This window comes from Bos javanicus, chromosome 5 (genome assembly GCF_032452875.1).
Source record: "Bos javanicus breed banteng chromosome 5, ARS-OSU_banteng_1.0, whole genome shotgun sequence".
Lineage (NCBI taxonomy): Eukaryota > Metazoa > Chordata > Mammalia > Artiodactyla > Bovidae > Bos > Bos javanicus.
In genome coordinates this window covers 104567021-104584316 of record NC_083872.1, presented here as the reverse complement: position 1 = coordinate 104584316, position 17296 = coordinate 104567021, and the positions used below count along the sequence as shown (strand labels likewise).

The 17296-nt window shown below is 51.2% G+C and overlaps 1 protein-coding gene and 1 long non-coding RNA gene across 2 annotated transcripts in view; one reads left to right on the top strand and one right to left on the bottom strand.

Moving 5' to 3' along the window:
- CD9 (CD9 molecule) overlaps positions 1-16031 on the top strand; it is a 35768-nt gene extending 19737 nt beyond the window's left edge. Inside the window, exons 2-8 of the mRNA XM_061418163.1 lie at positions 2989-3091; positions 10855-10952; positions 11743-11817; positions 13118-13216; positions 13325-13414; positions 14248-14331; positions 15509-16031. Of these exons, the coding sequence (XP_061274147.1) occupies positions 2989-3091; positions 10855-10952; positions 11743-11817; positions 13118-13216; positions 13325-13414; positions 14248-14331; positions 15509-15574 (615 nt within the window). The 3' untranslated portion in view covers positions 15575-16031. The remainder of the gene's footprint in view (positions 1-2988; positions 3092-10854; positions 10953-11742; positions 11818-13117; positions 13217-13324; positions 13415-14247; positions 14332-15508) is intronic.
- On the bottom strand, positions 4616-6571 carry LOC133248267 (uncharacterized). The gene is made up of 2 exons (XR_009736647.1): positions 6108-6571; positions 4616-5782 (listed from the first exon to the last, which is right to left on the bottom strand). It is a non-coding gene; the product is annotated as an uncharacterized LOC133248267 (long non-coding RNA).
- Positions 16032-17296: the final 1265 nt, after the last annotated feature.

Sequence of the window (17296 nt, the reverse complement as noted above, 5' to 3'; positions counted from 1 at the left end):
CATCATGGATGGCCCTGTGACCTCTAGCCAGTTCAAGCTGTTTCTCCAACAGGACTACAGAAAACAAAGCGGTCGTTGGCAGCATCCCCTCAAACCAGTTAGCTCAGCAATTCAGTCAAAGCAGACAGCAGGGCTCATTTGTCTGTGATTTGGGTGAACATATATACAATGGAATATTACTCAGCCATAAAAAAGAGAGTGGGAACTGAGCCTCTCAGTCCTGCCCCTGACCTCCTTGCCTCCTGGGAGGCTGAGCCTTCTTCCTTGCTAATGGTTAGTTTTTAGGCATCAGAAACGGAGATCTATTACTGCTTTTTCCACTTCTGTAGAACCAGTCTCTTTTCCTCCCTCCTGATGTTAGGTTTGGGGTAGGGTCCTGATACGGCAGGACCCCGGACTGTCTCCTGTGTCTGGCTTTGTCCTTGGCCAGGTTGGACCTTCTGGGTCCAGTTCTCATCTTGCCACCTGTGCATGTGTCCTTGAAATTACAGAATGGGAGTTTCATTTGTGTGTCATTACCCATGAGTGGAATCATTCCCCAAGAGACCCAGTTCCTGCCCTGTGAAGCTTCTGGGCAGAGTGTAGTCATCACCGTCTTTTGTAGCTTAGTTCTTTCAAATGGGATTGTTTTTATTTTGTGTGTGTGTGTGCTGACTCATTTAAGAATTTCCCCGGCAGAATAAGGGATGGATGAGTAAATTTATCCACAGGAAGAATGACTGTTGGATAATTCTTGGATAAGAGCAGGCAGCCTAGAGCAGAAAGGATAGGAAAGGACAGGCCCCTCAGGTCCAGGTGTTCTCAGCAACATCCCTGCCAGGATAAGGGCAGGAGGAGATACGGAGGCCAGGGTTTGTTCTCAGCGCTAACCACTGTCTAGGACTACCTGCAAGTGTGCTCAGAGCTCCAGCCTCCAGGCTTTTCAGGTTAATGCTTTCACATCCCAAAAGAAACCAGTGGCCTTCCATTTTCCAGGGGCCTGATTGGACCTCCTTGTGTTGGGAGTGGAGAAGGGGAAGTCTTACCTTCTTTCTTGTAACTCCAAGATCCCTAAATAGGTAGGCCAGGGACTTGGGCCTTAGTCCCTGGTACGTGGACATTTTCTATTTTGGCCCCTGTTCTGGGCAATCCTGAGAGGTGGGAGAACCCAGACTGAGTCACAGGATCTGGACTCACTACTCCTGTTTGCCAGATGGGAGAACCAAAGAGATAGAATTTTAAGGAATTCCAGACCCTCACTGTGGACACCGCTGTGGGTATAGACAAGGTTTTGCTTCTACTGCAGTCTGAAGTCTTGGGTCACCCCTCCCACTGTAGCCATCTCCATGCTCCACTGAGCATACTCAAATGCTGCCAAGTCATGTTGAAAAGGAGAGAAGCAGAGAGAGAGAGAGAAGAAGCCTGTCTACACCACAGGCTGTTCTGGCCCCTGGAGCAGAGAACCCAGCTCCCTGAGTAGGGCTCTGACACAGGGCGCCTGTCTCTGTTGAAGAGGGTGGGCCAGTAAAACCTGGGGCTGGGTGTTGGCCCCAAGCCCACACGCCCTCATCCAGCCGGCCACCACCCACAGCCTGTGAGTCACCCAGGCAAGCCCTGGTACAGGCCAGCAGTAGGGAGGGGAGCTCAGTCGGCTGGGGGGCTGGGCAGGGATCCTCCTCCTGGCACCGAGTTCAGCAGTGCCTGAGGCCAGGATTGATGCCTCAGGCTTTCCTTATCGGGGAAATCTGCCCTTTCAAGTCTAGTATTTCAACTTGCCCCCCTCTGAAATGGGCATGCTCATGCTTAGTCATGTCCAACTCTTTGTGACCCCGTGGACTGTAGCCCACCGGGCTCCTCTGCCCATGGAATTTTCCAGGCAAGAATACCTGAGTGGGTTGCCATTTCCTACTGCAGGGAGCTTTTCACTAAATTGTAGGATCGAACAATCCCTTGAAGGCTTCTTGTCTAATGTTTATAAGGATCATTCATAATGATGTGTCCAGCGAAACCTAGAGTTGGGTGGGTCAGGTTGTGAGGCTTCCCTGTGTGAACAGGGAGGGACCAGATATGGGGGAGGCTTCACTGGGCGACATGGCTCAGGAGTCATAGCGGCCTGAAGAGCCAGGGATGTGCCTGCTCTTTGGGTGATTTTTTTTTTTTTCTTTCTTTTTTTTATTGTATGGTATATGTACAGAAGAGTGCAGAAAACAGAGTAAAGAGTAATTGTGTGGTGAATATCTGGACCACCACCACTCAAGTCAAAGCTAGAACACCGCCAGAGCTGTAGACCATCCATTCCACCCCCCCACCCCCGACTGCTGTTCCCTCATCAGAAACCCCCCTCCCTGTTGACCACCACTCACTTGACTTTATGATCGTCACTTTCTTCTTTTTCTTATGAGTTATGAGTTACAAGCACCCCTAAATAGTCATTTTTAACTGTATGGAATCCTATTGTGTGTGTTTGGTGCTTTTTGCTTCTTCTGTGTTTTTGTTTTATAATATTTATTTATTTATTGTTGGCTGTGTCAGGTCTTAGGTGCGGGATGTGGGATCTTTGTTGTCACACTTGGGGTCCAGAGCTCATAGGCTCTGTCATTGGTAGGCTCTGTAGTTGTGGTGCGTGGGCTTAGTTGCCCAGAGGCACGTGGGATCTTAGTTCCCCGACAAGACATCAAACCTGTGTCCCCTGCACTGGAACCACTGGACTGCCAGGGAAGTCCCTGCTTCTGTTTAACACGGTCAGACGCACCCGTAGTATCAGAGCTGGTTCATGTTCACTGCTGTATAATATTCTCTCCACACAATAACCATCCCTGTACTGCTGGGAGATAACTGTTTATTCCCCACTGGTTGTTATTTTTAGCAAATGATTCTCTGTGCCCACCCCGGCGTGGCTGCTGCTGCCGCCAGGTGCCTGGCGAGGGGCAGAGGCCAAGGGCGGCTCCCCTGGGATACCACCATGTCCCCGGCAGCCAGGCTCACACCGACGTCCTGTGTGTCTTGCAGCTTGCCGGGATCGCGGTCCTTTCTGTTGGACTATGGCTCCGATTCGACTCGCAGACCAAGAGCATCTTCGAGCAAGAAAATAATGATTCCAGCTTCTACACAGGTGAGTGGGGGACCTTGCTGTCCCTTCCATCCAGCTTCAGAGAGAGAGTCCGTGTTGATCTAGGGACTTGGGCAGGGGAGGACTTTGCTCCGGCCTGCATTGCCAGTCGGGTCCATTTCCAGCCCTGCTTTTGTGTAGTTGCGCCCATGAATTTGCATTTGACTGATGTGGTTTCTTTTTCCAAGCTGACCAAGCCTGGCACTTGGACCATTCTTTGATGTGAAATTGGCTCTGCCAAAGCTGCTGCCACTCTCAGAGGGCTGCAGAGCTTCTGTTCTTGTCCCTGGATTTCTCTCTGAATTTCATGTCTGAGAAGGTTCATTCATCTGCTTAATTTAGAAAACTTGGTCCTGGGGACCCACGATGCCAGGAGAAGCAGAGGGAACATCTCCCCACGGTTCAGACAGGGACTCAAGAGGCCCGAGGTCCTGCCTCCTGGATAACTGTCAGATAGTGAGAGACTAGAAGAGGCACCAGCTTTTCCAACCCCTGCACTGGCGCACAGGCTATGCATGTTAAGTCTTACTTGTTTTCTAAAGTGCTTTTGCTTCAGGGCAAAGGCGTCCAGTTGGAACATGAATCGATTTAGCAGGTTTCTTTCTGCACATAGGTCCTTTGGCATCTTTTTCTGGCACCATTCTGTCACTGTCACCCGCAGTGATACCAGCATAAGCACCTCTCACAGGAGCAGGAGAGCCCTGGCCTGTCCCCGGCGGTTCCCCGGTTTCTGAGTTGCCTCATAGAACCCGAAGCTTTCCCCTCACCTGGCTGGGGGATAGGAAACAAACACTTCATTTGCGAGAAACAAAAGCAGCCCCTATTTTAGAAGGATACTGTCATGTCATCAGTCTCAAAGTGTAAGTTTGGTCACTTCCTTTCCACCCACCAAAGAAGTTATTTTTAAAAAAAAAAAAGAGCAAGCAGTCTAAAGAGCGTTATCACGCGGACCTTCAGGAAGAACGCGGTGGCTGGAGGCCCATGACCCCCACCCGCCTCCCAGCGCCAGCCTTGAGCTGATGGCCCAGCAGGCGCCCGGTTTCCCTCCTTTCTTGGCTTTTTGGTGCTGGTGCTAGTTGGGTTTTTTAGGGCGTGCCTCCCTATTGTCAGAAAGAAAATGAGAGAAGAAAAAGCACAACATGTGTTTTTTTAAAAAACTACACACACAGTTTTTGAAAGCAGATTTCCATAGCACCCTGACTTGTTTTAGCAACAGCGGGGTTTTTTTGGTAAGTTTTTTGGTGGCTGTGGCAGGCCTGGAATGTCACCCCTTGAGCTGGGGCAGTGGGGCTGCAGGGTGGGGGCGGGGGGTGAGGGCAGGTCTTGAGCTCTCCACGTCATGTCACAACAGGGAGCTGGGGACCCTCTGGGGGGGAGAGCGGGTCTTGGGACAGACATTTGCAAGCAGTTGGCAATGACCCAGAGAGCCCCCTGCCCCCCAACCCCACCCCCGTGCTCTGCAGGTGCCTGGCTCACACCATCATGCCCAACAATTGTGTCTGTCTTGTTATCTAGGACTCTGGCTTGTTTTATGTATTTTGGTGGGGGGGGTTGTATAGTTGATTTACAATGGTGCATTAGTTTCATTTCAGTTGCTCAGTCGTATCCCACTCTTTGTGACCCCATGGACTGCAGCACACCAGGCCTCCCTGTCCATCACCAACTCCCGGAGTTCACTCAAACTCAGATCCAACGAGTCGGTGATGCCATCCAGCCATCTCATCCTCTGTCGTCCCCTTCTCCTCCTGCCCCAATCCCTCCCAGCATCAGGGTCTTTTCCAATGAGTCAGCTCTATGCATCAGGTGGCCAAAGTATTGGAGTTTCAGCTTCAACATCAGTCCTTCCAATGAACACCCAGGATTGATCTCCTTTAGGATGGACTGGTTGGATCTCCTTGCAGTCGAAGTGACTCTCAAGAGTCTTCTCCAACACCACAGTTCAAAAGCATCAATCCTTCAGCACATAAAAAGCAGAAGCATTACTTTGCCAACAAAGGTCCATCTAGTCAAGGCTATGGTTTTTCTAGTGGTCATGTATGGATGTGAGAGTTGGACTATAAAGAAAGCTGAGCGCTGAAGAATTGATTAGTTTCAGGGGTATAGCAAAGTGATATCTGTATATTAATTACATATATATATATCTATATCTGCTCTTTTTTTTTTTAACTTTTTAATTGTTTTTTCTTTTTAAGTTGATATTTTTTTCCTGCCTGCGAGGCTTGCAGGATCATTGTTCCCCAACCCAGAATTGAACTGGGGCTTTCCTCAGTGAAAGTGCAGAGTCCTAACCACTGGACCACCAGAGAAGTCCCCCTCTGGGCCTTGTGAGTTCACCCCAAACTGTGCTCGGGAGACAGGCCCCCAGCACTAGCAGCCCAGCAGATGCCAGGTGGAAAAGTCAGGCAGGTGGTAGGACAGTGCCAAGCATACAGCTGGAGGGGCCAGGCCTGTGTCTGGGGACCTCCTGGGACTTAGGTCCCCCAGGTTACTGCAGGGCCCTTCTGATGGCCTGTGGTCCTAGCTGAAATGACCAGGAGCTGGTCTGAAGGTGCATCCCAGAAAGACACAGTTGTCCTCACTCAGGGGCCAGCGCCACTGTCCCCTGAGCTCTGAGGGACAAATACAAATCTTCTGCGCTGGATTCTCTGCTGGGCAAGGGCTCAGCTCTGAAGACTTCGTTCTGCTGGCAGAAGCCTGGAGGGGGTACAAGTGACATCACATAGAACACAGTCAGCGACTGACCACCCGGGTCTGCCCAGGGCCCCTTACTTCACTGAGCGCTGTGGGCAACTGAACGATTGTCATCTCCGGGCAAATGGCCAAGGAGGCTCCATTCTCTGTGTCCCCTTCCCCCTCAGGCTGTGACGTCAGCCTTTGCCTTGACCCACAGCCCCTCTTCCAGCTTAGAGCACCAGCCCCACCCAGCCACTCTTCCCGACATCATGGGGTGACTATCCTTGCACTGGGGCACAGACTGTCTGCAGGGCAACCCTCAGGCTGGCCTGGCCATGTAACTCACCCTTCAGGAAACCTGAGGGACCCAGGGATGTCTTTTCTCCAGCAGAGTCACAGTGTTCAAAGTTGAGAAAGAATGCAGAAGGAGGCTGAGAAGCGAGAGAAGAGACTTCGCCACATTCAGAGCAGTCTCTAGTGGATCCAGAATAACTGACGGCCTTATATGGGCCTGATCTCCAGTTCAGGCCCTGGAGATCAGCATGTCAGCAGGACCTGTAATCCCCGCTGCAGACAAATTTGGGAATGGCTTTTTCTTGGTCCCAGGCCAGCTGCCCTTCTTAACTCCTTGGTGTCCCTTGCAGAACCAGAATCTCCGAATGAGGGCATCTGGGACGCTCTAACCATGTCCTCCCGGCAAGGACTGTCCCCAAGATGGGCTGAGCTGGCTTCCCCAGTCCGGTTTGTGGTCTGGGGTGGTTTGTTTTGCCACTCTGCACCTGGTTTCCCCATCCTGACACTGGCAGGGCCTATACACACACCTCTCCAGGCAGAGAGCTACCTGCTTGACAACCGGAGTTCACTGTGGCCTCATGAATGGGGCCCATTGGTGGGATGGAGAGGGATGAAGGGAGAGCCACTGGGGAGCCGACTTAGGGTTCCTCGGAACCCCCGCTTGAATTAATAGAGATGATAAAGTGTCCTCGGGCTTCCCTGGTAGCTCAGTTGGTAAAGAATCCACCTGCAATGCAGGAGACCTAGGTTTGATCCCTGGATGGGGATGATTCCCCTGGAGAAGGGAATGGCGACGCACTCCCACAAACAGAGGAGCCTGGTGGACTATAGTCCGTGGGGTCACAAAGAGCCGCATACAACTGAACAAACACATGCACACTCGCGCGTGCGCACGCACACACACACACAAAGTGTTCTCAGCAGGTGGAGGCCAGAGGCTCTGCCCAGTGTTGTCCTGCACACAAGCAGGTGCGCTGAGCGCTGTTTTCATGATGGGGTTGGGGTGATGTCAGGAGGCTGATTGTCCCCTCCCTTCCTGGCAGATGCTACTGCTTCATGAGAAGCTTTATTTTTATTTTTAATTTTTTTTTGGACTAGGTCTGTATCAGCCTGAAACAAGCAGAATAAACAGCTCTTAAGCAAATGAATACAGTAATCCTAGAGAAGGCTCCGTGACGAATAACTTTTTCCATGAGTCAGACCGAAGGCTAACATCCACTTGCTTTATAAAGGGGAATGCTTTGTCATTTATCACCGGCAGCCTCTGCTAACAAGCTCCGGATGCAGACTAGAAGGAGCCTGTCCAAAGGGGAAGCCCCAGATGGCCTTTTGGAGCAGCAGCCTCGCCCTGCAGTGGATCAAGGGCTTGCTGCTCACAGCTGAGCCGCCCTGTGGCTTGATGTATGTGCTCGGTTGCATCCTTTGCAACCCCATGGACTGTAGCCCGCCAGGCTCCTCTCTTCAAGGGATTTTCCACGTCCTCCGTGGGTTGCCATGTCCTCCTCCAGGGGATCTTCCTGACCCAGGGATCAAACCTGTGTCCTGCATTGGCAGGTGGGTTTTTTAACCACTGAGCCTCTGTGGCCTGATGGCCGTTGCCAAAACTCCCATAGATAGCTACCAGGGAATTGCTCCTCTTCATCCCCACCCAGAGAGGGTGAAGCCGAGACACCTGAGATCTGCAAACTGAGCGAGATTGAAAACCGAGACCCTTGGTACTAAAATCTTTGCTGAGCCCAGGAATGAATATTTAATATTAACTGTCAGGCCCATTAGGGAAATGCTCTCTCTGCATGGGAAATGATTTTGCCTTTAGTGGCTCTCTGAGGCTACCGGTCCAGCACCCCATCTTCTGCCAGGGTCACCTGGGCTTGTGGACTGGGAGCTGGACAGAAAGAAAATTGTCTGATCATCCCCACTCGACTCTATTTTATGGGCTTGTAAATCCTTTTGATCTCTTAATTTTTGTTATTCCGTCGCTAAGTCACTTTTTGCAACTCAATGAACTACAGCATGCCAGGCTCCTCTGTTTACTGTCTCCAAGAGTTTGCTCAAATTCATGTCTGTTGAGTCCATGATGCCATCCAACCATCTCATCCTTCTCCTCCTGCCTTCAATCTTTCCCAGGATCAGAATCTTTTCCATCGAATCGGCTCTTTTCATCAGGTGGCCAAAGTACTGGAGCTTCAACTTCAGCATCGGTCCTTCCAATGAATATTCAGGGTTGATTTCCTTTAGGATTGACTAGTTTGAACTCTTAATATGCCCTATTTATTCAGCCCCTGCAGTGGGACTCAAAGGGGTGACCTCATCCTTCGTTGTCATGCCCTGATGGGGAGAGAGGAGGCGATAGGGAGACATGGGCCAGTTTACTGCCCCTGCTTCCTGGGGTCTCCACCTTGGAGTCCAGACCCCAAAGCACTGCCATTTCTCCCGCGGCCCCTGTGTGTGGGCGGGGCAGTCCGGCCTGTGGGCCCACGGAGTGGAGGACTAGAAGGGTGGACTTGACTCGAGGACAAGCTGCATTTGTCCCCTTGCCCAGTCTGGCTGGACATGCACAGGAACAATACCCATATTCATCGGGGCTTGCCAGCCAGCCCACGTGACCTGACATCACAACAGATGTGGGGGGACGAGCCGAGGACAAACGCTCCCTTGTGTGCACTCTGCGCTGTGCTGCTGGCGAGCCTCAGCTGCGGGCCTGCTGCGTGGTTTGCTGCCTGTGCGGTTCCGGCTGAGCGGAGGGCACAGATGGGGGCAGTGAAATCACTGTGACACCTGCCGGCGGGACAGGGTTCTCATCGCAGCATCCTGTTGTGTATTGTGGGGAGCATCCCTGCTTCGGGGCAGTCTCCCTGGTCCCAGGGAGAGGACAGCAGGGACGCCTGTGAAAATCATCCTCACAATCGTGATTATTCACAATTGTCGTCCATCCTTCCTATTGTTAAGATTGACAGTTGTTGATTGTACATCTTTTGTTGCTGTTGTTTAGTCGCTCAGTGTGTCCGACTCTTTTGCAACTACATGGACTGTAGCCCGCCAGGCTCCTCTGTCCATGGGGATTCTCCAGGCAAGAATACTGGAGAGGGTTGCCATTCCCTTCTCCAGGGGATCTTCCCGACCCAGGGATTGAACCCAGGTCTCCTGCATTGCAGGCAGATTCTTTACTGTCTGAGCCACCAGGGAAGCCCTGATTGTACATTATCTATACCTTAATAAAAAGATACCGATTTTTAAAATATAAGTTAGAAAAATCAACAGTAGCTAGCACTCGTGTGCACTTGGAGCACATCCCCTGATCCTCAAGGCAGTCCTGGAGGCAGGCATTTTTCTCAGCCCTGGATTGCAGATGGAAAGCTGTTGCACAGACAGTGAAGTGGATTTCCCTGGGTCATAGAGCCAGTTTTCAAATCCAGGCCTTTGGTCTTCAGAGCTGGTATTCTCACATGTGACAGTCACCCCTCACAGGAGTGGACAGAACATGTCTGCAAGCTGGGGAGGCCTGGAACATTTTTGCCAGTTTTCCCGCGGGGCCATGGGGGATGGAGGGGGAAGCTGGGTTAAGAGGATGGTCACTGCAAGACAGCTGTGCTTCTCAAGAAGATAACCGCATGCTGGGCCATTCTGGGCGTTCCCTGGGGGGAGTGTGGAATGACCAGGGCCAAGCCTGTGTTCCCTGTCCCAGGCCAGAGTTGTAGAACTCACAGCCTCTCACCACCCTTCTCCATCAGACACCCGAGTGTTTACAAACCATGTCACTTAACCTCTCTTTACCAAGGAGGGTTCTTTGCATGCTTAAACTGGGGTGACTGAATTGCAGCTGTAAGATCCCATTGGTGTGCTATAAGGCATCTTTTGAAATTTCATAGCAACCAACTGGAGAAGGTGATGGCACCCCACTCTAGTACTCTTGCCTGGAAAATCCCGTGGATGGAGGAGCCTGGTGGGCTGCAGTCCGTAGGGTCGCTAAGAGTCGGACACGACTGAGCTACTTTCACTTTTCACTTTCCTGCATTGGAGAAGGAAATGGCACCCCACTCCAGTACTCTTGCCTGGAGAATCCCAGGGACGGGGGAGCCTGGTGGGCTGCTGTCTATGGGGTCGCAGAGTCGGACACAACTGAAGCAACTTAGCAGCAGCAGCAGCAACCAACTTCTCATTTTACTTGTAAGGAAATTGAGACCCAGGGAGGGAAAGTGTCTTACCCAAGATCACACAGCAGTTAGAAGCAGAGTTGGGACTGAAGCAGGGTTCTCTTGCCCTTGGATGTTGTTAACTGCACGTGCCTGGCTCCCACCTGCCCTCAGGCATCCCCTTTGGGAACCTGGTCGAGCTGCCCGCCCAGAGCGTGGTTGTCTGCGTGTGCACAGCCCCTTCGTGATGAAGGCTTGCTCTGACAGCCTCTTCCATCAGGTAGAGAGGTCAGCAAGATGCTTGTCAGAGTCCCCGGGAAGTTGGTCCCTAGTTCGGAGGGTCTAATTTAGCAGGAGTGGATCCATCCCAAGTGGAAACCGCTGATCAACTGGACCAGTCTGTCCTGAGTAGAACATGGGGGTCCCATGGCTATTCTCTGTCCTGGGTTGGGGGCGCAGTGGGCACCTTGCTGGAGGGCTGAGGGTCAAGTGGGAGTGGAGGCTTGATGGGCAGGTCACAGAGGCAGGAGAAGACTTGCCCACAGAGGCGGAGGAGGCTGAGTGGGAGATGGGGCTTGGATGCAAGGCCAGTGAGGATGTGGGAGAGGAAGGGGGGTGGATCGAGAAGCAATTGGGCCTCCCGCTAACCCTGCCCCATCCCCCCAGGCGTCTATATTCTGATCGGAGCCGGTGCGCTCATGATGCTGGTGGGCTTCCTGGGCTGCTGCGGAGCCGTGCAGGAGTCCCAGTGCATGCTGGGATTGGTGAGTGTCCCCTGGGTGCCCACCGCCCCGGGCCTCCCAGGTCCCCCTCCCAGGATCCTGTAGACCAGGGGGTGGGGCGGGGTGGGGCCGGCCCCAGAGCCCTAGCCCCAAGTGTCTCCTCCCCTCTGGTGACACACTAGCTCCTCTTCCTTCCTGGAGCCACTGTCTTGTCACTTCCCTTAGGCAACTAAATGCCGGGACTTTGTTTATCCCTTTTTCGAGGCCCACGTTTGCCTCTTTTCCCTGAATCCACAGGTACCTTCACCTCCTCTTCTTGTTTCAAAGTTTGTGTTACAGTTCTCCTCAAACCCCAGAGTGTTTCTTCACGTCCTTCTTTCCTCAAATCTCTGTGGGTTTTGTAAGCGAGTGAGGTTTGTTTTTTTTTAATCACTGCCTCTTCATTAACACCTTTAGAAATACCGGTTCTGACCCGGAAACTAATCCTGTCACCTTAAAAGCAAAGACTTCCAGCCACGTGGCAGAGCAGTCCTCCTGCGTCCCCTTACCCTCCTGCTGTCCTCCACGGCGCCCCTTCCCAATCAAGTCTCTTGCTTTGTGAGGAAAAAAAAAAGAAGTACTAGTCTGGGGTCTCTGATGCTTTCCCCCTGTGGCTTTTCCCCACTCCTGGCCTTGGCCAAGCGCTGGCAGCTCTGAACCTCCTCCTGCCCCTTCCAGGCATCCCTTCCAGCCCCCAGTGCCAGGTCCCCAGAAGCCTGGTCTCCGAAATGCCCTCTGCTTGTTTCAGCCAGCTGGCTGGGCCTGCCCCTAACCCCAGCCCTTTCTCTTCCAGTTCTTCAGCTTCCTCTTGGTGATATTTGCCATTGAAGTAGCTGCAGCCATCTGGGGATATTCCCACAAGGAGGAGGTAGGTTTTCCCGTAAGACCTCGTAGGAGTCAGGGGTGTAAGGGTGATGGCGGCAGAAGGGTATCCCAGCTGGTCACTTGGGTCACCCTTCAGCCATCAAAGTGCCCCTAACAGGAGCTCCCCAGGGCAGGGGATGGGAGTGAGCACCAGCCTCCCGGGCTCTGTCATAGAGAAGGGTTCAGGCAGTATGGTAGGGTTGGTGTCTGCCTCTCACACCTCTACAGCACTCCCCCAACTTCTCTGGTACACAGGGTAGGAAAAGAATGCTTTGTGTGGCCTAGCCCCCTCCCCTAGTTTATAAACGCATGCCACACTCTCTGTGGGGTCCAGAGATGGATGAGCTGTGCTCATCCATTTCAAGGAACTTTGCCACTCATGTGGGATAAGGACTGACTGGTGTTACAGAAGTCATTTATATCCAGAAACCCCATGGGATTTGAAAAGCTGGCGTGGGTAGGCGAGGGGTGTCTCTTCTGGCTTCGTGGAGAGGGGGACATTGACCAAAACCTTGATGGAGAGAGGGGATGTCGGGAGGAGAGTTGGAGGCAGGGGCTTCCTGGCAAAGAAAGGGTCTGAGCACAGCTGGGTGGGGGCTGGGTGGGGGGCCAGGTGGGGCTCCATCAGAGCAGTGTTTTAGGGACAGATGTGTCATTTTATCAGGAGGGTCGAAAGAAGAGAGACAGTGGAGGTGGGGATGGGAGGTGGGGAAGGGGGGGAGAAAAAGATTTAATTATGCAGATGATAAAGGCCGCAGCCATGGAAGTAGAAAAGGCTAATTATGAAAGCTGCTGCAGGAAATGCTGGATGTTGATCAGTTCTGGTTTTGGGGGTGGGGAGCAGGGGCCAAGCATTGGTTAAATGGAGATGTGCCCGGGTGCAGGAGGATAAGAGTATCTCCTTCGTATTATAATGTAATAGCCAGTTCTTATCCCATATGTACTCTGCACCAGACACTGTGCTACAAGGAAGAAGAACTAGCTGGATCGGGAGTAGGATTTTTGCTTTTAATTCCTTACATTGAGGCAATTGAATTTTCTTTTTTCGGTAGAAGGGAAAGAGCCAAGTGGGGCTACAGGGGTAACCAAAGGTGCACGCAGAAGGGGAGATGGCCGGAGGGGTTCCTAGAGGATGTGGGAGGAGGTGGGGGACCCCAGAGACCCTGAGGGGGCTCGCCCAGTGGTGCGTCTGCCCTGTGACATTTCACAGCAGGGGAATTTGTGGCTGCATGTGAGCAAATGGAACGGGTGACATTTGTTCATAAAGAATCCATCCCTGCTCATCTCTGGTCTGCACTTCCCAGGTGATCAAGGAAGTCCAGAAGTTTTACGAGGACACCTACAACAAGCTGAAGAACAAGGACGAGCCCCAGCGGGAGACGCTGAAGGCCATCCACATCGCGGTACACCAGCTTCCCGTCCCCCCGACTTTCTTCCGAACTTGTGTGCATCTCTGCTTCGGTCCTCGTTATCTGTCTCTCTAACCCCCAGTCATGTCCTTCTCTCTGCAGCTGGACTGCTGTGGTTTGACCGGGGTGCCAGAACAATTTTTCACCGACACCTGCCCCCCAAAGAATTTAGTTGACACCTTGAAAACGAGGGTAAGCTTAGCACAAGACCCTGTGCCTTGCCCAGCTGCTCTGGGTAAATCCCACCAAAGCGGACATGCCTTCAGCCCCCTTGATCTGTGAAGACAGCACTGTGGTGCTTCTTAAACACCTCTTCCCCGTAGGAAGCACCCAGGGTGGCTGTCTCCTTTCTCCCCTACCCTGGGTCTCTAATTCCTCCAGGGCAGCAAATCAGAGACTGGAGAAGTAGCAAAGCATTCTAGCTGCCTACAGCTGCTGGGCCTCCATCCAGCCATCTTGCACAGCGGGTGCTCCCAGGCCTGGACTCTTGCCTTCTAGACTTGTGAGCAGCTCGTGCATGTGAGCTGGAGCAAATGTACAAACATCCATAATAGTAATAGGAAGTAACTCTATGGCCAGGCTTCCCTGGTGGCTCAATAGTAAAGAATCTGCCTGCCAATGCAGAAGACACGAGTTTAATCCCTCGGTCGGGAACATCCCCTAGAGAAGGAAATGGCAACCCATTCCAGTATTCTTGTCTGGAAAATTTCACGGACAGAGGAACCTGGGGGGCTACAGTCCATGGGGTCAGAAAAGAGTCGGACACAACTTAGCGACCAACAGTAATAAAAACCCTATGGCCCGATTAGACACGGATCCCAAAGCAGGGGCCCACGCCTCTTCCTTCCATGGCTTCTTGCCCAAACTTGGGGGACCCTTCCTGGTTCTCCTTTCTGTCCATCCGCCAGTCCCCAGCCCTCGCTTTGCAACCACAGCACCCCAGGGGTCAGATGAGTGCCATGGAGGGGAGGGGTGAGCCTGGAGTAGGGCTATGTGTTCATCTGGGTCTTGGTTTTCCCACCAAGCCCTGCCCTGAAGCCATCGACGAGATCTTCCGAAGCAAATTCCACATCATCGGCGCCGTGGGTATTGGGATTGCCGTGGTGATGGTGAGTGTCAGGGGCTTTGGGAAAAAACCTTAGTAATTACAATTTATGAAGCTCTTACTCTGACCAGCCACTGTTTTCACTAATCTATGAATTTATCAACTTATTTAACCCTTGCCATACCCATGAGGTGGAAACTATTCATATTCCCGTTTTACAGATTCCAGAGAGAAAGAGAGAGGTTAAGTACATTGATCAGAGTCTCTGAGGTCAGGAGTGAAGCATCTGAGACTTGAACTCAGTGTTTCTCCAGAATCCGTTCCCACTACCTTAAGGGTTTCAGGAATAAATGCAAGGTGATTCCACTGTGTTTGGTCCACGGGCCACACTTGGAGCAACAAGGATGTAGGTCACCCAGACACCCTGTTAGTGATCCCCAGATAATCTTCAGGACATGTTTTCACAAAAAGCAGCTGCTTTTCATTGTCCTGTGAAAGCAGTTTCAGTAAAAGCAACATGGATGTGAACTGTCTCACCTCCTGCTATGGTCAGAAAGACACCCACAGGTGAACAACTAGAAAGGGGACCGAAAGTTTCCAACCATCTCTCTCTTGCCAGTCCATCCCCAGAAGCCATCAGGGGCCAATCAGGTTCCCCAGGGGAGCCCCCACGAGGGAGTGCTGAGATTCAGTAGGGAACACAGCCCTCTGCCCGTTGCAAAGACTCCAGGAGAGAGAACCACTTCCTCTCTTAGTGGTAATTGGCACCGCTCCTCTGAATCTAGGAAAGCCTTGAAGCCACTTTCAGTAAAAAGCACAAAAATATAAGGACTTCCTGGGTTAAGACTCCTCCACACTTCCACTGCAGGGGTCACAGATTCATTCCCTGATTGGGGAACTAAGATCCCGCAGGTCACGTGGTGTAGCCAAAAAACTTTTTAAAGAATTTTTTAAAAAAATAAAAACTAGAATATGAAACATAGACAGGCACAGAGGAAAGTGAAAGTCTCGTGAGGGATATTGGAATAGTTGGGATTTGAGCGTTAAATTTAGCTCTGGGCGTGTCTCACTCTGAGCGTTCACAGGAGCCGGCTTGTGCAGTGGAAGTGTGGAGTCTTAACTGGCCCACCAGAACCCCTCCACTGTCGTTTGTCGTGGCCTCATTGGCTCCCGTCTCCCCGTCTCCCTCCACCTTCCAGCAGAAAGTCAGGCAGTCCCTCACACCTCTTCCTGTCTTCCAGATATTCGGCATGGTTTTCAGCATGATCCTGTGTTGTGCCATCCGCAGAAACCGAGACATGGTCTAGAGTCAAGCTTTGTGCCCTGAGCAGGAACGTTCACCCGTGAAGACCGCTGGTTATTTTCGCGGGGTTCTGTTTTTACGTTTTTGTTTTTTTTTTTTTTCCTTTGCCACTAACTTTGGTATTCATTCTGCATTTCTAAACAAAGTTATTCTATGTTTGTGTTTTTAATGCTTTATTCAACATTGATGTTTGTAGTTAAGGGACTTGGGGATTTGGGTTTGCTTTGGCTTTATATAAATATATATATTTTTTGGTCATTTGTTTTTGCTTATTATATTAAGCAGAAATCCTGCAATGAAAGGTACTATGTTTGCTAAACTCTAGACAAAAGATATTGTACATAGCAAGATTTTTTTGTGTGTCTTTAAATAGATAAAAATGTCTATCAAGTTTAATCAGGTTGTAACTTAATGTTAAAGACAATTTGATACATAATAAAAGATGATGACAACATTCCAAACTGGTTTTGGAGTTTTGCCTCTTTTAATTTTTTAGAGCTGCTTATTTTTTCAGGCGTCTTTCACCTGCTCTTTGCTCGTGTTTTGTTTGAATATTTTTTTATTTATTTGGCTATGCCAGGTCTTAGTTGCGGCATGTGGGAGCTAGTTGCTTGACCAGGGATTGAACCTGAGCCCTCTGCATTTCGAGCACAGAATCTAAGCCACTCGTCCACCAGGGAAGTCCCTTGTTTGTTGCAATATTTGTTCATTTACTTGACTGCACTGGGTCTTAATTTCAGCATGCCAGATCTTTCACTACAGGCTTAGTTCCCCCGAGGTATGTGGGATCTTAGTTCCCCGGCTACGTATGAAACCCACATCTCCTGCATTGGAAGGCAGATTGTTAACCACTGGACCACCAGGGAAGGCCCGGCTCTGCTTGGATGAGAAGTAGGTAGGAAGGTTGGTCTCCGTGTTTTACTAGTGAAGACATCAGGACATGGAGAGATGAAGAAATTTTGGTCCAGATCTCACCATTGTTCACACATCAACCCTGGAACCCAGCCCAGGGCTTTTCTTGCAGCAACACAATGTGTCTGGAGGATACAGCTATAAACATGAGCTCGCTGATGGCAGAGTCTTTTACTCCCTGCCGCAATGGCACCCCACTCCAGTACTCTTGCCTGGAAAATCCCATGGGCGGAGGAGCCTGGTGGGCTGCAGTCCATGGGGTCGCTAAGAGTCGGACACGACTGAGTGACTTCGCTTTCAATTTCACTTTCATGCATTGGAGAAGGAAATGGCAACCCACTCCAGTGTTCTTGTCTGGAGAATCCCAGGGACGGTGGAGCCTGGTGGGCTGCCGTCTATGGGGTTGCAGAGTCAGACGACTGAAGCGACTTGGTGGTGGCAGCGGTACCCTCAGGACCCATTGTCTAGTCCATAGTAGGTACTCAAAGTTTGTTGGTTGGATACATGAGGATATGCCCATCAGGGTTTAAACAGAGACACAGAATATTAAATACTTTTCTAAGGGATTTGACCTTACCCAGCCTCATGAGGATATACCCATCAAGGTTTAAACAGAGACGCAGAATATTAAATACTTTTCTAAGGGATTTGACCTTACCCAGCCTCAAGAGCGGGTTAAGCAGTCTCTGTAAGACTATTGTCTTTGCCCCAACGTTGGAACTCGATGCCCACAGGCAGAGAGTCAGAAAACACAAATGGATGTAACATGGGCAAAAGGGAACATGTGAAGCCCATGAGGACAACAAATCCTAAT